The sequence below is a fragment of the Bombina bombina genome, chromosome 9, assembly GCF_027579735.1.
Source record: "Bombina bombina isolate aBomBom1 chromosome 9, aBomBom1.pri, whole genome shotgun sequence".
In the NCBI taxonomy this organism is placed as follows: Eukaryota; Metazoa; Chordata; class Amphibia; order Anura; family Bombinatoridae; genus Bombina; species Bombina bombina.
Genome location: NC_069507.1, coordinates 24519006 through 24541022, shown reverse-complemented (window position 1 = coordinate 24541022; position 22017 = coordinate 24519006). Strand labels below are relative to the sequence as shown.

At 40.6% G+C, this 22017-nt stretch overlaps 1 protein-coding gene across 2 annotated transcripts in view; it reads left to right on the top strand.

Moving 5' to 3' along the window:
- Nucleotides 1-21764, top strand: part of NFKB2 (nuclear factor kappa B subunit 2) — a 178584-nt gene extending 156820 nt beyond the window's left edge. For both annotated transcript variants that reach the window (XM_053691952.1, XM_053691953.1), the window contains exon 22: nucleotides 20673-21764. In XM_053691952.1, the coding sequence (XP_053547927.1) occupies nucleotides 20673-20833 (161 nt within the window). In that variant the 3' untranslated portion in view covers nucleotides 20834-21764. The remainder of the gene's footprint in view (nucleotides 1-20672) is intronic.
- Nucleotides 21765-22017: the final 253 nt, after the last annotated feature.

Sequence of the window (22017 nt, the reverse complement as noted above, 5' to 3'; positions counted from 1 at the left end):
CTGTATATATGTAACAGCACATTAAGGTAGCATTTGCCAGTTTCTGTATATATGTAACAGCACATTAGGGTAGCATTTGCCAGTTTCTGTATATATGTAACAGCACATTAAGGTAGCATTTGACAGTTTCTGTATATATGTAACAGTACATTAGGTAGCATTTGCCAGTTTCTGTATATTTGTAACAGCACATTAGGGTAGCATTTGCCAGTTTATGTATATATGTAACAGCACATTAAGGTAGCATTTACCAGTTTATGTGTATATGTAACAGCACATTAAGGTAGCATTTGCCAGTTTCTGTATATTTGTAACAGCACATTAAGGTAGCATTTGCCAGTTTATGTATATATGTAACAGCACATTAAGGTAGCATTTGCCAGTTTCTGTATATTTGTAACAGCACATTAAGGTAGCATTTGCCAGTTTATGTATATATGTAACAGCACATTAAGGTAACATTTGCCAGTTTATGTATATATGTAACAGCACATTAAGGTAGCATTTGCCAGTTTATGTATATAGGTAACAGCACATTAGGGTAGCATTTGCCAGTTTATGTATATATGTAACAGCACATTAGGGTAGCATTTGCCAGTTTATGTATATAGGTAACAGCACATTAGGGTAGCATTTACCAGTTTCTGTATATATGTAACAGCACATTAGGGTAGCATTTACCAGTTTATGTATATATGTAACAGCACATTAGGGTAGCATTTGCCAGTTTATGTATATAGGTAACAGCACATTAGGGTAGCATTTACCAGTTTCTGTATATATGTAACAGCACATTAAGGTAGCATTTACCAGTTTATGTATATAGGTAACAGCACATTAAGGTAGCATTTGCCAGTTTCTGTATATTTGTAACAGCACATTAAGGTAGCATTTGACAGTTTATGTATATATGTAACAGCACATTAAGGTAGCATTTACCAGTTTATGTATATAGGTAACAGCACATTAAGGTAGCATTTGCCAGTTTCTGTATATTTGTAACAGCACATTAAGGTAGCATTTGACAGTTTATGTATATATGTAACAGCACATTAAGGTAGTATTTACCAGTTTCTGTATATATGTAACAGCACATTAAGGTAGCATTTGCCAGTTTCTGTATATATGTAACAGCACATTAGGGTAGCATTTGCCAGTTTATGTATATATGTAACAGCACATTAAGGTAGCATTTGCCAGTTTATGTATATAGGTAACAGCACATTAGGGTAGCATTTACCAGTTTCTGTATATATGTAACAGCACATTAGGGTAGCATTTGCCAGTTTATGTATATATGTAACAGCACATTAAGGTAGCATTTACCAGTTTATGTATATTTGTAACAGCACATTAAGGTAGCATTTGCCAGTTTCTGTATATTTGTAACAGCACATTAAGGTAGCATTTGCCAGTTTCTGTATATATGTAACAGCACATTAAGGTAGCATTTACCAGTTTCTGTATATATGTAACAGCACATTAAGGTAGTATTTACCAGTTTCTGTATATATGTAACAGCACATTAAGGTAGCATTTGCCAGTTTCTGTATATATGTAACAGCACATTAAGGTAGCATTTGCCAGTTTCTGTATATATGTAACAGCACATTAAGGTAGTATTTACCAGTTTCTGTATATATGTAACAGCACATTAAGGTAGCATTTGCCAGTTTATGTATATAGGTAACAGCACATTAGGGTAGCATTTACCAGTTTCTGTATATATGTAACAGCACATTAAGGTAGCATTTGCCAGTTTCTGTATATATGTAACAGTACATTAAGGTAGCATTTGCCAGTTTCTGTATATATGTAACAGCACATTAAGGTAGCATTTGCCAGTTTCTGTATATATGTAACAGCACATTAGGGTAGCATTTACCAGTTTCTGTATATATGTAACAGCACATTAAGGTAGCATTTACCAGTTTCTGTATATATGTAACAGCACATTAAGGTAGCATTTACCAGTTTCTGTATATATGTAACAGCACATTAAGGTAGCATTTGCCAGTTTCTGTATATATGTAACAGCACATTAGGGTAGCATTTACCAGTTTCTGTATATATGTAACAGCAACATTAAGGTAGCATTTGCCAGTTTCTGTATATATGTAACAGCACATTAAGGTAGCATTTGCCAGTTTCTGTATATATGTAACAGCACATTAAGGTAGCATTTGCCAGTTTATGTATATATGTAACAGCACATTAGGGTAGCATTTGCCAGTTTATGTATATTTGTAACAGCACATTAAGGTAGCATTTGCCAGTTTATGTATATATGTAACATCACATTAAGGTAGCATTTGCCAGTTTCTGTATATATGTAACAGCACATTAAGGTAGCATTTACCAGTTTATGTATATATGTAACAGCACATTAAGGTAGCATTTGCCAGTTTATGTATATATGTAACAGCACATTAAGGTAGCATTTGCCAGTTTATGTATATATGTAACAGCACATTAAGGTTGCATTTACCAGTTTCTGTATATATGTAACAGCACATTAAGGTAGCATTTGCCAGTTTCTGTATATATGTAACAGCACATTAGGGTAGCATTTGCCAGTTTCTGTATATATGTAACAGCACATTAAGGTAGCATTTGACAGTTTCTGTATATATGTAACAGTACATTAGGTAGCATTTGCCAGTTTCTGTATATTTGTAACAGCACATTAGGGTAGCATTTGCCAGTTTATGTATATATGTAACAGCACATTAAGGTAGCATTTACCAGTTTATGTGTATATGTAACAGCACATTAAGGTAGCATTTGCCAGTTTCTGTATATTTGTAACAGCACATTAAGGTAGCATTTGCCAGTTTATGTATATATGTAACAGCACATTAAGGTAGCATTTGCCAGTTTCTGTATATTTGTAACAGCACATTAAGGTAGCATTTGCCAGTTTATGTATATATGTAACAGCACATTAAGGTAACATTTGCCAGTTTATGTATATATGTAACAGCACATTAAGGTAGCATTTGCCAGTTTATGTATATAGGTAACAGCACATTAGGGTAGCATTTGCCAGTTTATGTATATATGTAACAGCACATTAGGGTAGCATTTGCCAGTTTATGTATATATGTAACAGCACATTAGGGTAGCATTTACCAGTTTATGTATATATGTAACAGCACATTAGGGTAGCATTTGCCAGTTTATGTATATAGGTAACAGCACATTAGGGTAGCATTTACCAGTTTCTGTATATATGTAACAGCACATTAAGGTAGCATTTACCAGTTTATGTATATAGGTAACAGCACATTAAGGTAGCATTTGCCAGTTTCTGTATATTTGTAACAGCACATTAAGGTAGCATTTGACAGTTTATGTATATATGTAACAGCACATTAAGGTAGCATTTACCAGTTTATGTATATAGGTAACAGCACATTAAGGTAGCATTTGCCAGTTTCTGTATATTTGTAACAGCACATTAAGGTAGCATTTGACAGTTTATGTATATATGTAACAGCACATTAAGGTAGTATTTACCAGTTTCTGTATATATGTAACAGCACATTAAGGTAGCATTTGCCAGTTTCTGTATATATGTAACAGCAACATTAAGGTAGTATTTACCAGTTTCTGTATATATGTAACAGCACATTAAGGTAGCATTTGCCAGTTTCTGTATATATGTAACAGCACATTAGGGTAGCATTTGCCAGTTTATGTATATATGTAACAGCACATTAAGGTAGCATTTGCCAGTTTATGTATATAGGTAACAGCACATTAGGGTAGCATTTACCAGTTTCTGTATATATGTAACAGCACATTAGGGTAGCATTTGCCAGTTTATGTATATATGTAACAGCACATTAAGGTAGCATTTACCAGTTTATGTATATTTGTAACAGCACATTAAGGTAGCATTTGCCAGTTTCTGTATATTTGTAACAGCACATTAAGGTAGCATTTACCAGTTTCTGTATATATGTAACAGCACATTAAGGTAGCATTTACCAGTTTCTGTATATATGTAACAGCACATTAAGGTAGTATTTACCAGTTTCTGTATATATGTAACAGCACATTAAGGTAGCATTTGCCAGTTTCTGTATATATGTAACAGCACATTAAGGTAGCATTTACCAGTTTCTGTATATATGTAACAGCACATTAAGGTAGTATTTACCAGTTTCTGTATATATGTAACAGCACATTAAGGTAGCATTTGCCAGTTTATGTATATAGGTAACAGCACATTAGGGTAGCATTTACCAGTTTATGTATATTTGTAACAGCACATTAAGGTAGCATTTACCAGTTTATGTATATATGTAACAGCACATTAAGGTAGCATTTGCCAGTTTATGTATATAGGTAACAGCACATTAGGGTAGCATTTACCAGTTTCTGTATATATGTAACAGCACATTAAGGTAGCATTTACCAGTTTATGTATATATGTAACAGCACATTAAGGTAGCATTTGCCAGTTTATGTATATATGTAACAGCACATTAGGGTAGCATTTGCCAGTTTATGTATATATGTAACAGCACATTAAGGTAGCATTTACCAGTTTATGTATATATGTAACAGCACATTAAGGTAGCATTTACCAGTTTCTGTATATATGTAACAGCACATTAGGTAGTATTTGCCAGTTTCCGTATTCTGCAAAATTCTAAACCTGGACCTAACATACAAGGCACTTATTAAAACTGCAGCCTACTGTATGTCTGCCCTGGTCTAGAAATACTCTCCTACCTAACCCCTTCGCTCTGCTAAAACCTACTTGTTCCTTATTCCCTTATAAATCTCCTACCTACAGGATGTTTGTAGAGCTGCCAGTATTCTGTGGATTTCTCTGCTGCACAAGACTTGCTACAGGCTTTTAGTGCTACAAGTGTCCCCTAAAACACTGCTGTTCAGCTAATTCACTAAAGAAGGAGTCAAAGGGACAGTCTACTCCAACATTTGTATTGTTTAAAAAGTTAGATAATCCCTTTTTCCTTCTCAATATGAGAAGAGTCCACAGCTGCATTCCTTACTTTTGGGAAATACTGAACCTGGCCACCAGAAGGAGGCAAAGACACCCCAGCCAAAGGCTTAAATACCTCCCCCACTTCCTCATAACCCCAGTCATTCTTTGCCTTTCGTCACAGGAGGTTCGCAGAGAAGTGTAAGAAGATTTCAGAGTAGTCTCGTATGGAGGGTAATACTCTTCGAGATGGGACTGGAGTTTTAAGTAGTCCTGTCAGCCTCTCAGTGAGAGCATGGATGAAAGTTAGAGTCCGGAGATGCAGGGAGAGTCTTTCTGCATAACTATCCCGACTCATATTAACAGCTCCATAGGCAATCAGTGTTGACGAGTTTTACTGCCTGCTTTCTTCACTCAAGTCCATGTCAGAAGCAACACTACTATCTGTCACACTTGAAGGGCCGTGTTACTGTTCCACGGCATAGATTCTGGTAAGATCGTTGAATTTTTTTATACATGTATGAAGACAGGGTCACAGTGTGACTCCTTTTATCTGTATAGAATCAAGGGTTAATATCTCCTGAGGGGGATTATTGAACAGTGGGGAATAATCTTATATGTTTATTTGATTTGATGCTGCTTTATGTGTGCGATATTAGGCTCATAGGCTGTTATGGAATATACAGGTTTCACTTAACTTTGAGAGCTGTGCAGCGTACAAGCTTGGCGCGCTTTTTCTCATAGCAGGGACGGTCCTGCATTGTGCACCATGTGATTCTTTCCCTCTTTCCTGACCGGGTGTCTATTAGAGAGGAGTCATAAATCTCTGTACTGTCTGGGTCATAGGAGATTGGGGTATAAGGGTGCCGTTTTTGTGAATAAAATAAGATTGTTTTATTTTCAATAGCTCTCCGGTTATTGCACTAGCGATGGAGGATTCGGTTTCTTTAGAGGGCACTCCCTCTATTCCTAAAGAGTAATTCCTGTTTATATTGTGAGGAGGCCTTAGATCCGCACTCTCAATTGTGTTCCATATGCCTTGATAATGTGATAATATCAAACCTGTTTGATACCACTGAGCCGTTCACCTCTGAGGAGTTGTCGTCCAGTGAGGTGCGTACCCTACATTCTTCTCTCTCTACATATGCAGTTTCCCGTAGCATTGCTGATCCTCCATCTGGAGGGGGCCTTTTCCACCAGACGTTACTGCGCAGTTCAGACGGTGGTGTCTGCGGCCTTTAATGCTTTACCTCGCCCTGCTAAGCACAAGCGAAAGGTTACGTATTGCACTCCTTCCCAGAGTACATCAGATAATTTATTGGATTTAACTAATAAGTTATCCAAGGATGAAGTTTTTTCTGAGAACATTCTGGGTCGGAGTCTGCTGCCTCTAAACCTCCGGCTGCAGACGAACCAGACTTTAGTTTTAGGAATTTGCGCTTTCTTCTAAAGGAAGTTTTGGCGAATTTAGAGGTTCCAGAGGCTAAATTGCCTGATGAACTTTTGATTTCTAAATTGGATAGAGTTTGGTGACAGGGTGGTGCTTTATCCTTCCCTGCTCCTGTTAGATGGCGAACATTATTAAGAATAAATTTGACAAGATTCCTTTTTTTATTCTTTTATTAAGCCAGTTCACAGAACATAAGGGAGAAAATTACACGCACTTCATGCCCATAAAACAGGTGACATGTTTATAAAATAACAATAGATAAATACATAAACCACAGAAAAATAATTGTAGACCACGTCTTTCAAGAATTTGGCCATAATGAAATTCACAGAGATTACCCTGATTTCAGAGGTTTCCAAACCAATACAGGATAATTCCTGTTTATCATATCCCTATATCTATTGACACTTATAAAAAATGAAACTTGGTCCTGGGAATGACAAAAAAAAGAAGAGGCGCTCTGGTGCAGATAAACCCAACAATAAGTGAGATTTCCAAAACAAGAAATACTAGTACTCACAAAGGTATTTGCACTTCCAGTGCAATAATCCACAAGCCGAAACTTCTGAGCCGTTCGGCTGACTCTTTCTCTCCCGATATGCTCCCAGCAACATTCAGGCCCACTCCTTTACCTCAATCAGTATGAGGTAAGTGCCGCGCAGTATCAGTAGAAAACTCCCTTGAATCACCAGCTGTTCAGAATATAGGATGATCACTTGCAGGACTGGAGTCAGAGTACTTGTCTTTGTGGGGGTAAAATAAACCCCTTTCACCAGATGGCCATGTAAAACAAATGAAAACAATAATAGTGCAACCCCGTATGTAAATAGTGACAAATATTTTATTCCATACAGTGCACTCACATTTAGTACCCTCAAATATATATGAGGTATAATAAAAACAAAGACCGGTTGTCCCAGCCAACAGTATTTAGACAGCAACTCTTCCCAAAAAGCTGTGCTCAACTTTTTCGTATTTAAAGTTCAAAGTGAGACCAATATACAGCAGTATATTCAGCAGTCCTGATGTGTCCTATTTTGTCCTTACGCGTTTCAAAGGCATTAATGCTTGTCAGCCTTCTTCATCAGAGGAATCCTCTGATGAAGAAGGCTGACAAGCATTAATGCCTTTGAAACGCGTAAGGACTAGGACTAAGTGATTATTACAAAATAGGACACATCAGGACTGCTGAATATACTGCTGTATATTGGTCTCACTTTGAACTTTAAATACGAAAAAGTTGAGCACAGCTTTTTGGGAAGAGTTGCTGTCTAAATACTGTTGGCTGGGACAACCGGTCTTTGTTTTTATTATACCTCATATATATTTGAGGGTACTAAATGTGAGTGCACTGTATGGAATAAAATATTTGTCACTATTTACATACGGGGTTGCACTATTATTGTTTTCATTTGTTTTACATGGCCATCTGGTGAAAGGGGTTTATTTTACCCCCACAAAGACAAGTACTCTGACTCCAGTCCTGCAAGTGATCATCCTATATTCTGAACAGCTGGTGATTCAAGGGAGTTTTCTACTGATACTGCGCGGCACTTACCTCATACTGATTGAGGTAAAGGAGTGGGCCTGAATGTTGCTGGGAGCATATCGGGAGAGAAAGAGTCAGCCGAACGGCTCAGAAGTTTCGGCTTGTGGATTATTGCACTGGAAGTGCAAATACCTTTGTGAGTACTAGTATTTCTTGTTTTGGAAATCTCACTTATTGTTGGGTTTATCTGCACCAGAGCGCCTCTTCTTTTTTTGTCATTCCCAGGACCAAGTTTCATCTTCACGTATATTTTGGAGAGAGCTGCTGTTGTTCTGGGGCTATCTATATTGCATAACTCCTCAGGAATTATGGGACTTTCAGTACACTGAACATATATGGACATTTCTTTTCCTGTATATCAATACCAAGGAATCTATTAAGTATTTATTATATTTCATTTGTTATTATTGATCATTTATATATATATATAATTTTATTGTTGCATTATTGTTGTTTTATATTTTTCACAGAAAATAACAGAAAATACCATAATTAGAACCTCCACCTTAGGAATAGCATTGAATAGGCGCACCTCTCTTTTTTTCCTAAACACACTTTGTTAGTGTTGTTCCTTCTACATTCTTTCACTTATAAAAAAAACTATCATGCCTATGAACCGTACACATTTTTCTTTTATACCCCCAAAAACATAAAGTAAACATACAACAAATAGAAAAGAAAAAGAATTATAAGCATAAATGAATCACTCCTTCCCTCTATATCATTACTTGCTTTAACACAGTCTTCGAATTACTGTGCTACTGATGAAGCGGGTATCCAACAGCCCTGTTTTAGCTGCTGATATAAATGGTTTGGTGTTGAATAATGGAGATAACTGTTTTTGAATCACCAATGTTTGTGCTTTGATCAGTGGTAGCCATTTGTCCAAGAATTCCTGCATCTTATTATCATTTAATAAATTCATATTCTGTATCTCGAACGTAATATGTTGTAGCAGGGTACTTATAAAAGTAGAAAACCTAGGTGGAGATGTATCCTTCGACTTCTTCAATTTCATGTGTTGCATTATCATTATCAGCGTACAGTAGCTATGATAGTAATTTGGTCTAATGATTGCAGAGTCCGACAAGAAAAATATATAACTACCATTAATCTTGAAATGATCAGAAAAAAAGTTTGTTGTACCAAAAATTTAATTTGGGCCATAATTGTGATATTTTTGGACATTTCCAAAATATATGTAGAATACCTGCTTTGTCTAGATGGCATTTAGAACAGTAAAAATCATTATTAGGAAAGAATTTTTCCAATTTAGAGGGAGAGAAATAGACATTATGAATCAGTTTGACATGTGATTCTTTCCAACCAATGGGAATTGTAAGTTTTTGTATTAACATACAACTGTGTCTAATATTTATAGAGTCTACTGCTGGAAAGTGCAATGCCCAAAAAGCTTGAATTTTATTTACATATAGCTGACCATGTTTGGAAAGCAAAATATCATATAGTAATGATATAGAACATTTGCCTACAGAAAATTTCCTGATAGATAGATTGATCTCGGACCATCGACACAGTAGCTCGATTTTCCAACTTTTAGAATGAATAAAATGACGTATCTAAAAATATGCAAACAGATCATTCCTGGGTATTTGGAACATGCAAATAAGGTTATTAAAGGATAGTAAATGTCCGGAAGGAGAGAACAATTGATGAAGATGTATCAACCCCTTTTGAGACCATGATTTAAAAACTGCTTGTTGAATTCCTGGTATAAATTCTGGATTCCCACATATTGTAAGAAGGGAAGAGCATTTAAAATCTATTCCCAGGTTGAAAAAAATCTTTTGCCATGCAATGATAACATTCTAAAATGTAATTAAATTTGTTAGAATACTAGGGAGGATTGGATTCCTTTTACCCCTCTTCTTCCTTTAAGAAATTGTTCCCGGTCCTGGACTCTTAATGGAGTTGTGGAGTTCCATCCCTTAAATGGATGGCGCTATCTTCACCGCGGTTGCTGGAGAAACTACCTAGAGATGCGTCCCCTTATAGGATTTGATCAGGGTGGAGAGGTCCCCTCGATGTTATTCAGGAAATAATTACCGCCTTGAGGGTTGCTAATTCTTTTATCTGTGATGCTATTAAGCAGATTATTTGCCTGAATGCTAAGGCTAAGGCTTTTCTGCTCAGGCCCGTCGGGCTCTGGCTGACGTCATTATCTGCTACTATCTTCTAAGTCTAGATGTCTTCCCTCCCCTTTAAAGGAAAGATTTCTCCAACATAGGTGTGTCCGGTCCACGGCGTCATCCTTACTTGTGGGATATTCTCTTCCCCAACAGGAAATGGCAAAGAGCCCAGCAAAGCTGGTCACATGATCCCTCCTAGGCTCCGCCTACCCCAGTCATTCTCTTTGCCGTTGTACAGGCAACATCTCCACGGAGATGGCTTAGAGTTTTTTAGTGTTTAACTGTAGTTTTTATTATTCAATCAAGAGTTTGTTATTTTGAAATAGTGCTGGTATGTACTATTTACTCAGAAACAGAAAAGAGATGAAGATTTCTGTTTGTATGAGGAAAATGATTTTAGCAACCGTCACTAAAATCCATGGCTGTTCCACACAGGACTGTTGAGAGCAATTAACTTCAGTTGGGGGAACAGTGAGCAGTCTCTTGCTGCTTGAGGTATGACACATTCTAACAAGACGATGTAATGCTGGAAGCTGTCATTTTCCCTATGGGATCCGGTAAGCCATGTTTATTATCGTAAATAAGGGCTTCACAAGGGCTTATTAAGACTGTAGACTTGTTCTGGGCTAAATCGATTCATTATTAACACATATTTAGCCTTGAGGAATCATTTATTCTGGGTATTTTGATATAATAATATCGGCAGGCACTGTTTTAGACACCTTATTCTTTAGGGGCTTTCCCAAATCATAGGCAGAGCCTCATTTTCGCGCCGGTGTTGCGCACTTGTTTTTGAGAGGCATGACATGCAGTCGCATGTGAGAGGAGCTCTGATACTTAGAAAAGACTTTCTGAAGGCGTCATTTGGTATCGTATTCCCCTTTGGGCTTGGTTGGGTCTCAGCAAAGCAGATACCAGGGACTGTAAAGGGGTTAAGGTTAAAAACGGCTCCGGTTCCGTTATTTTAAGGGTTAAAGCTTCCAAATTTGGTGTGCAATACTTTTAAGGCTTTAAGACACTGTGGTGAAAATTTGGTGAATTTTGAACAATTCCTTCATGTTTTTTCGCAATTGCAGTAATAAAGTGTGTTCAGTTTAAAATTTAAAGTGACAGTAACGGTTTTATTTTAAAACGTTTTTTGTACTTTGTTATCAAGTTTATGCCTGTTTAACATGTCTGAACTACCAGATAGACTGTGTTCTGAATGTGGGGAAGCCAGAATTCCTATTCATTTAAATAAATGTGAGTTATGTGACAATGACAATGATGCCCAAGATGATTCCTCAAGTGAGGGGAGTAAGCATGGTACTGCATCATTCCCTCCTTCGTCTACACGAGTCTTGCCCACTCAGGAGGCCCCTAGTACATCTAGCGCGCCAATACTCCTTACTATGCAACAATTAACGGCTGTAATGGATAATTCTGTCAAAAACATTTTAGCCAAAATGAACACTTATCAGCGTAAGCGCGACTGCTCTGTTTTAGATACTTAAGAGCATGACGACGCTGATAATAATGGTTCTGAAGGGCCCCTAACCCAGTCTGATGGGGCCAGGGAGGTTTTGTCGGAGGGAGAAATTACTGATTCAGGGAACATTTCTCAACAAGCTGAACCTGATGTGATTACGTTTAAATTTAAGTTGGAACATCTCCGCATTCTGCTTAAGGAGGTATTATCCACTCTGGATGATTGTGACAAGTTGGTCATCCCAGAGAAACTATGTAAAATGGACAAGTTCCTAGAGGTCCCGGGGCTCCCAGAAGCTTTTCCTATACCCAAGCGGGTGGCGGACATTGTTAATAAAGAATGGGAAAGGCCCGGTATTCCTTTCGTCCCTCCCCCCATATTTAAAAAATTGTTTCCTATGGTCGACCCCAGAAAGGACTTATGGCAGACAGTCCCCAAGGTCGAGGGAGCGGTTTCCACTTTAAACAAACGCACCACTATACCCATAGAGGATACTTGTGCTTTCAAAGATCCTATGGATAAAAAATTAGAAGGTTTACTTAAAAAGATGTTTGTTCAGCAGGGTTACCTTCTACAACCAATTTCATGCATTGTCCCTGTAGCTACAGCCGCATGTTTCTGGTTCGATGAGCTGATAAGGGCGGTCGATAGTGATTCTCCTCCTTATGAGGAGATTATGGACAGAATCAATGCTCTCAAATTGGCTAATTCTTTCACCCTAGACGCCACTTTGCAATTGGCTAGGTTAGCGGCTAAGAATTCTGGGTTTGCTATTGTGGCGCGCAGAGCGCTTTGGTTGAAATCTTGGTCAGCTGATGCGTCTTCCAAGAACAAGCTACTTAACATTCCTTTCAAGGGGAAAACGCTGTTTGGCCCTGACTTGAAAGAGATTATCTCTGATATCACTGGGGGTAAGGGCCACGCCCTTCCTCAGGATCGGCTTTTCAAGGCAAAAAATAAACCTAATTTTCGTCCCTTTCGTAGAAACGGACCAGCCCAAAGTGCTACGTCCTCTAAGCAAGAGGGTAATACTTCTCAAGCCAAGCCAGCTTGGAGACCAATGCAAGGCTGGAACAAGGGAAAGCAGGCCAAGAAACCTGCCACTGCTACCAAGACAGCATGAAATGTTGGCCCCCGATCCGGGACCGGATCTGGTGGGGGGCAGACTCTCTCTCTTCGCTCAGGCTTGGGCAAGAGATGTTATGGATCCTTGGGCGCTAGAAATAGTCTCCCAAGGTTATCTTCTGGAATTCAAGGGGCTTCCCCCAAGGGGGAGGTTCCACAGGTCTCAGTTGTCTTCAGACCATATAAAAAGACAGGCATTCTTACATTGTGTAGAAGACCTGTTAAAAATGGGAGTGATTCATCCTGTTCCATTAAGAGAACAAGGGATGGGGTTCTACTCCAATCTGTTCATAGTTCCCAAAAAAGAGGGAACGTTCAGACCAATCTTAGATCTCAAGATCTTAAACAAGTTTCTCAAGGTTCCATCGTTCAAGATGGAAACCATTCGAACTATTCTTCCTTCCATCCAGGAAGGTCAATTCATGACCACAGTGGATTTAAAGGATGCGTATCTACATATTCCTATCCACAAGGAACATCATCGGTTCCTAAGGTTCGCATTCCTGGACAAGCATTACCAGTTCGTGGCGCTTCCTTTCGGATTAGCCACTGCTCCAAGGATTTTCACAAAGGTACTAGGGTCCCTTCTAGCTGTGCTAAGACCAAGGGGCATTGCTGTAGTACCTTACTTGGACGACATTCTGATTCAAGCGTCGTCCCTTCCTCAAGCAAAGGCTCACACGGACATTGTCCTGGCCTTTCTCAGATCTCACGGATGGAAAGTGAACGTGGAAAAGAGTTCTCTATCTCCGTCAACAAGGGTTCCCTTCTTGGGAACAATAATAGACTCCTTAGAAATGAGGATTTTTCTGACAGAGGCCAGAAAAACAAAACTTCTAGACTCTTGTCGGATACTTCATTCCGTTCCTCTTCCTTCCATAGCGCAGTGCATGGAAGTGATCGGTTTGATGGTAGCGGCAATGGACATAGTTCCTTTTGCGCGCATTCATCTAAGACCATTACAACTGTGCATGCTCAGTCAGTGGAATGGGGACTATACAGACTTGTCTCCGAAGATACAAGTAAATCAGAGGACCAGAGACTCACTCCGTTGGTGGCTGTCCCTGGACAACCTGTCACAAGGGATGACATTCCGCAGACCAGAGTGGGTCATTGTCACGACCGACGCCAGTCTGATGGGCTGGGGCACGGTCTGGGGATCCCTGAAAGCTCAGGGTCTTTGGTCTCGGGAAGAATCTCTTCTACCGATAAATATTCTGGAACTGAGAGCGATATTCAATGCTCTCAAGGCTTGGCCTCAGCTAGCGAGGGCCAAGTTCATACGGTTTCAATCAGACAACATGACAACTGTTGCGTACATCAACCATCAGGGGGGAACAAGGAGTTCCCTAGCGATGGAAGAAGTGACCAAAATCATTCTATGGGCGGAGTCTCACTCCTGCCACCTGTCTGCTATCCACATCCCAGGAGTGGAAAATTGGGAAGCGGATTTTCTGAGTCGTCAGACATTGCATCCGGGGGAGTGGGAACTCCATCCGGAAATCTTTGCCCAAGTCACTCAGCTGTGGGGCATTCCAGACATGGATCTGATGGCTTCTCGTCAGAACTTCAAAGTTCCTTGCTACGGGTCCAGATCCAGGGATCCCAAGGCGGCTCTAGTGGATGCACTAGTAGCACCTTGGATCTTCAAACTAGCTTATGTGTTCCCGCCGTTTCCTCTCATCCCCAGGCTAGTAGCCAGGATCACTCAGGAGAGGGCGTCGGTGATCTTGATAGCTCCTGCGTGGCCACGCAGGACTTGGTATGCAGATCTGGTGAATATGTCATCGGCTCCACCTTGGAAGCTACCTTTGAGACGAGACCTTCTTGTTCAGGGTCCGTTCGAACATCCGAATCTGGTTTCACTCCAGCTGACTGCTTGGAGATTGAACGCTTGATCTTATCGAAGCGAGGGTTCTCGGATTCTGTTATCGATACTCTTGTTCAGGCCAGAAAGCCTGTAACTAGAAAGATTTACCACAAAATTTGGAAAAAATATATCTGTTGGTGTGAATCTAAAGGATTCCCTTGGGACAAGGTTAAGATTCCTAAGATTCTATCCTTCCTTCAAGAAGGATTGGAAAAAGGATTATCTGCAAGTTCCCTGAAGGGACAGATTTCTGCCTTGTCTGTGTTACTTCACAAAAAGCTGGCAGCTGTGCCAGATGTTCAAGCCTTTGTTCAGGCTCTGGTTAGAATTAAGCCTGTTTACAAACCTTTGACTCCTCCTTGGAGTCTCAACTTAGTTCTTTCAGTTCTTCAGGGGGTTCCGTTTGAACCCTTACATTCCGTTGATATTAAGTTATTATCTTGGAAAGTTTTGTTTTTAGTTGCAATTTCTTCTGCTAGAAGAGTTTCAGAATTATCTGCTCTGCAGTGTTCTCCTCCTTATCTGGTGTTCCATGCAGATAAGGTGGTTTTACGTACTAAACCTGGTTTTCTTCCAAAAGTTGTTTCTAACAAAAACATTAACCAGGAGATTATCGTACCTTCTCTGTGTCCGAAACCAGTTTCAAAGAAGGAACGTTTGTTGCACAATTTGGATGTTGTTCGCGCTCTAAAATTCTATTTAGATGCTACAAAGGATTTTAGACAAACATCTTCCTTGTTTGTTGTTTATTCCGGTAAAAGGAGAGGTCAAAAAGCAACTTCTACCTCTCTCTCTTTTTGGATTAAAAGCATCATCAGATTGGCTTACGAGACTGCCGGACGGCAGCCTCCCGAAGGAATCACAGCTCATTCCACTAGGGCTGTGGCTTCCACATGGGCCTTCAAGAACGAGGCTTCTGTTGATCAGATATGTAGGGCAGCGACTTGGTCTTCACTGCACACTTTTACCAAATTTTACAAGTTTGATACTTTTGCTTCTTCTGAGGCTATTTTTGGGAGAAAGGTTTTGCAAGCCGTGGTGCCTTCCATTTAGGTGACCTGATTTGCTCCCTCCCTTCATCCGTGTCCTAAAGCTTTGGTATTGGTTCCCACAAGTAAGGATGACGCCGTGGACCGGACACACCTATGTTGGAGAAAACAGAATTTATGTTTACCTGATAAATTACTTTCTCCAACGGTGTGTCCGGTCCACGGCCCGCCCTGGTTTTTTTAATCAGGTCTGATAATTTATTTTCTTTAACTACATTCACCACGGTACCATATGGTTTCTCCTATGCAAATATTCCTCCTTAACGTCGGTCGAATGACTGGGGTAGGCGGAGCCTAGGAGGGATCATGTGACCAGCTTTGCTGGGCTCTTTGCCATTTCCTGTTGGGGAAGAGAATATCCCACAAGTAAGGATGACGCCGTGGACCGGACACACCGTTGGAGAAAGTAATTTATCAGGTAAACATAAATTCTGTTTTTGTTTGGTCCAGGCCTGGACTCAATTATCTCCACGGTCACAGGGGGCAAGGGTGCCCTCCTACGGTTAGATAATAAAAACTAGTCTAAGGGACAATTTTCATTCTCTTCGTTCTGATAAAACCCATTGTCAGCATTGTCCTCCGTTAAGCCAGAGCAAACCAAGAGCTCTTGGATGCCGGCTCATTCCTGGAATAAATCCAAGCAGAGCATGAAGCCCGCTGAGTCTTAAGTCGGCATGAATGGTCCCCAGTCCTCTTTTGGATCATGTTGGGGGCAAGCTGTTACTCTTTTCAGTCGCTTGGTTAAGGGACGTGCAGGATCCATTGGTCCTGGAGGTCATAGCTCAGGGTTACAAGATAGGTTTCAAGTCTCAGCCGCCTAGGTGCAGATTTCTCCTCTCAAACCTGTCTTCCTGACCAGTAAAGAGGGAAGCCTTCCTGGGGTGCGTACAGGATTTGTCCTCTTAGGAGTTATTGTCCCGGTGCCTATAGCAGAGAGAGGTTTGGGATTCTATTCAAACCTTTTTCGTGGTCCCAAAGAGGGAGGGAACTTTCCGTCCGATTCTGAACCTAAAGTGCTTACACAAGTTTTTATGTCCCCTCGTTCAAGATGGAGACAATAAGGTCCTTTCTTCCCCTCATTTGAGAAGGGCATTTCATGACCACGATAGAGCTGAAGGATGCTCCCTTCACGTACCAAAGCCTAAGGTTTGCGTTCCTGGACCAGCACTTCCAGTTTATTGCACTTCCGTTGGGTCTAGCTATGGCTCTAAGAGATTTTTCGAAGAGTGGACAATTCATAATCTCTCCTCTGTCTTCTTTGATCCCATGGATGGAAGATATATCTAGAGAGAGTTCTCTTATATCAAGTACCAGGGTAGACTTCCCGGGTACTATAATAGACTCCATAGACATGAGAATATTTCTAACAGACCAGAGACGTTGCAAGCTAGCTTCAACATGTCTTGCACTCCAGACCTCCTTAAGGCCACCTGTGGGTCGGTGTATGGAGGTGATTGGTCTCATGGTGTCCAGCATGGACATCATTCCCTTTGCCAGATTTTACCTCAGACTGTTGCAACTACGCATGCTGAAGCAGTGGAACGGCGATAATTCGGCTCTGTCTCAACAGATTTCTCTGGACAACTGATCGAGAGAATCGCTCTCTTGGTGGTTTTGTCCGGATCTCTTGTCTCGAGTGACTTGTGTCTTAAGACCATCCTGGGTGATTGTGACTACAGTTGCGAGTCTGTCAGGATGGGGAGCTGTTTGGGGTGCCATGAAGGAACAGGGCCTATGGACTCAGGAGGAAAGTTCCCTCTTGATCTCATTTTAGAACTTCGGGCAATATGCTCTGAAGGCTTCGCCTCTGCTGGGTTTGTCCCAGTTTATCAGATTCCAATCAGACACTATAACCTCAGTGGCTTACATCAACTATCAGGGAGGAACGAAAAGCTCCCTAGCTATGAGGGAAGTATCTCGGATACTGGAGTGGGTGGAGACCCACATCTGTTCGCTGTCAGCGATCCACATTCCGGGTGTGGACAACTAGTAAGCGGATTTCCTCAGCAGACAATCCTTTCAAGATCTTATGACGTCTCAATACCAAGCTACCCAGATATGGGTCGAGGTACAGGGATCCGATGCATTAGTGGTGCCTTGGAGGTTAAATCTAATTTATCTTTTCCGGCCGTTTACCACTACTTTCTCGAGTAGTGGCTCTAATCAAGCAAGAGCAGGCGTCAGTGATACTGATTGCTCTGTCTTGCTCGCAAAGGATATGATTTGCAGATCTAGTGGGGATGTCCTCATGCCCTCCGTGGACGTTACCTTGTTGCAGATATCTGCTGACCAAGGTCTCTTTGTTCATCAATGACTAGATTCTCTGAGGCTGACTGCATGGAGATTGAACGCTGAGTCCTAGCCAAGACAGGGTTTTCTGAGAGAGTTATTTTTACTCTCATTCAAGCTCGTAAGCTGGTTGTTCATCGCATCTATTATAAGGTGTGGAGGACCTACTTATTCTGTACTCCAGGATGAACTGGAGATGGGCTTTTCTGCAAGTCCCCTGATGGGACAGATTTCGGCCCTTTCTGTGTTACTGCACAAGAAGTTCGCTGAACTTCCAGATGTGCAGTCATTTGTTAAGGCTCTGCTAGGATTAAACCTGTGTTTAGATCTATTGCTCCTCCTTGGAGTTTAAATCTTTTTCTAAAGTTTTGCAACAGGCTCCGTTGGAGCCTATGGGGCATATTTATCAAAGTCTGGCGGACCTGATCCGACAGTGCGGATCAGGTTCGCCAGACTTCGCTGAATACGGCGAGCAATACGCTCGCCGTACTCCGCATTGCACCAGCAGCTCACAAGAGCTGCTGGTGCAACGCCGCCCCCTGCAGACTCGCGGCCAATAGGCCGCCAGCAGGGCGGTGTTAATCAACCCGATCGTACTTGATCGTGTTGATTTCCGGTGATGTCTGTCCGCCTGCTCAGAGCAGACGGACAGGTTATGGAGCAGCGGTCTTTGTGACCGCTGCTTCATAACTGCTGTTTCTGGCAAGCCTGCAGGCTCGCCAGAAACACGGGGCATCAAGCGCCATTCGGAGCTTGATACATATGCCCCTATGCATGAAGTAGACATTAAATTGTTGTCTTGGAAGGTTCCTTTTCTACTGGCTATTGCTTCTGCGAACAGAGTATCTGGGATTGCTGACTTGCAATGCGTCCCTCCTTATCTGGCTTTCCATACTGATAAGGCTGTTCTTCGAACCAAGTTAGATTTTCTTCCTAAGGTTGTGTCAATTCGCAACATCAATCAAGAGATTGTGGTTCCTTTCTTATGTTCTAATCCTTCCTCGTCGAATGAACATTTTCAACGTAATTCTGGATGTGGTTTGTGCCTTGAAGTCCTATCTTTAGGCTACGAAGGAATTTAGACAAACCTATTTCTCTGTTTGTTCTCTTTTCCGGGAAGCGTGGGGGTCAGAGGGCCTCTTCGACTTCCTTATCCTTTTTGGCTGTGGAGTGTCATCCGTTTAGCATAGAGACAGCAGGACATAAGCCTCCTCTGAGGATTGTGGCTCATTCTACAAGAGCTGTGGTTTCCGCTTGGGCCTTCAAAAATGAGGCCTCTATGGATCAGATTTGTAAGGCGGCTACCTAGTCCTCCTTACATACTTTTTCCAGACCTAACAAGTTTGATGTTTTTTCTTCTTCTGAAGCAGCCTTCGGGAAAAAGGTTTTGCAGGCTGTGGTGCCCTCAGATTAGGGTCCGCCTCTCTTTTTTCCCTCCCGTTAGCATTCCGTGTACTTTAGAGCTTTGGTATATGTTTCCCAAAAGTAAGGAATGCAGCTGTGGAGTCTTCCCATATTAAGAAGGAAAACTTAAATTATACTTACCAGATAATTTACTTTCCTTCTGTATGGGAAGAGTCCACAGCTCCCACCCATGTTCTCCGATGGGCGGCCCTAAATTTAAATTTATTCTTTTGGCACCTTTTTCACCCTGATATTTCTCCTACTGTTCCTTGTTCCCTCGGCAGAATGACTGGGGTTATGAGGAAGTGCGGGAGGTATTTAAGCCTTTGGCTGGGGTGTCTTTGCCTCCTTCTGGTGGCCAGGTTCAGTATTTTCCAAAAGTAAGGCATGCAGCTGTGGTCTCTTCCCATACAAAATGAAAGGAAATAATCTGGTAAGCATAATTTAAGTTTTTACAGGGGTGGACTGATCAGCTGGGCAAATAGGACATGGACTGAGGGCCCAGCATGTCAGGGGCCCACAAATGGCATTTTCATGGCTCCTGGTGAGCTGCTTAAGCTGGGGCTGACAGCTGCCCTATCAATTACTAAGCAGTTAAGTGTGGGTTTAGTGTGGGCCCAAGCCACAGTATGGGGGACTTGTGCCTGGATATGGGGTTTGTTGATGGGGGTCCTAGAGTGGGGGGGGTCTGTCACTGTGAGGCCCATTGAGTATGGGATCTAGCCCTGGAGGTTGGGGGCCCTGTCTCTGGCCCTTGACACTGAGGGTCCTGATCCTCGAGGTTGGGGGCCTGAGGCACAGGGAAGCTGCCATGTTTATTTGCATACATTTTAATACATTTGGGTCAGTGTGAGACAGTGTGGATCCCTTCCCTAATTTTTGCCCGGGGCCCTGATTGGTTTCAATCCGCCCCTGCTTTATTACCCATTCCCCAGTTTAGCATAACTAACATGGTTATATTAATACACTTTTTTACCTCTGTAGACTGTGGTCAATGTTGGTTGTGCAGGAGGAAATTGGTAGTAAAGGCGTTATCTATATTTTTAAACAATAAAACATTTGGGGTAGACTATCATAACATAACAAAGGAACTGGCAAACCTGGAGATAGAAGGGAGGCATTTTAGTATATTTGCCCACTGCCCTGTCCGGAGCAACAAGAAAATTGTGTATGAAAAATGTTTGTACAACACACATAACAGTTAAACATGACTTGACCTAAATAAACTTACAGAAACTCTCTTTAAAGTAGCTAAAATTTAGTTCTACAACTAATTAAACTTTATATTGTGCTGACTTGGTGTCAGTTTGGCATTTACATATCTTTACATACTGACCAGACCTTGTATTCTTACCCAACAGAAGGGAAAATTGACAGTGCGTACGGAAGTCAGTCGGTGGAAGGAGATCAAACTATGGAATCCCAGAGTACAGAGCCACAGAAACCAACACTTCAAGTTACCAGAACAAGGTCCCCAACAGCTGAACTGGCTGCAAACACAAAACCAGCAAGTGGAAAATAAACTGTAAAATATCACTGATTGGAGTGAGAGCTCTGGACTTTGTGCTTTGAGTTAATCTATTGGAGAGTATGAAATTGGGGATTACTCAAAACCTGTGGGGGTTTTAAAACAAAGAAACAATGTTATAATTTGCAAATAATGTTTTTTTATATGTTCCTTTTCTATTTTTATTCAAAATCACACTTGGAAAGTCAGTTGAACAGAACAAGCATATAAGCTGCATCGGATGAGAAAAAAAAAACAATTATTCCAAATCAGCAGAGGCTATGGCTTCCGTTTGACCCAGTAACACTGATATATGTAACTGTTTGCTAGTTTCGTTGTATCTTCCATTTCCACTTTGCACTTTCCACTACTCATATTATTTAAATAGTTTCTATTTTTGTTTATCAAGAATAAATTGAATATATATATATAAAAAGTATTTTGTAACAATGTATCAGCATATTTTTGTCAGAGCGTTCGTATACAGCACAATTCTCTTGATAACATCATTATTGAGGTAGAGAAATATTGTAATTCTGAATTAGGGAACTGAATACATTTTTTTTATCATATTTATAAAGTAGAGTTTTTGTTTGCAGAGAACTTAAGTGCTTTGGAGTGTAACAGGACACAGCTACTTTCAACCAACCAGGACCTGTCCACATGTTATCAACCAATTAGGATCTATTTGGTGACATTATGCCGATAGGAGGGACACGGTGCACTCTGCTAATACTATGATCTGGCATAAAATATATGTAGTTACACTTGTTTTGGTATAAACACTATTAATGTTTTATGAGGTTGTTAAAAAATAAATAAGCAGCTCAAAGGCCCATTCTTGAAAAAGTAAACAGTGCCCCATTGTCAGATTTATGTGTAAAATAATTGTTATCTGAAGTCTAGTAAACTTTCTTACTGAGCGACTTGTAAAAGCTTCACTCCAGTTTGCGTTATGAGTAGTTTTGTTCTTGTGTTTATAAATGTTTCAACCATTCATAATGTATACAGTAGTACTGAGTATATTGCTGGCAACCTGGTGAAGAAGTCAAAACCCGTTTTAAATAACTTGTAAGAATGCACATGCAGGGAGCATAGTTTTCTCAACACTTAAAGGGACATTCCAACAAAAATTGCATTTCAGTTTTAGATAATACATGTATATTGCAAAAACATTTCTAACAAAAATGCTTGTTGTA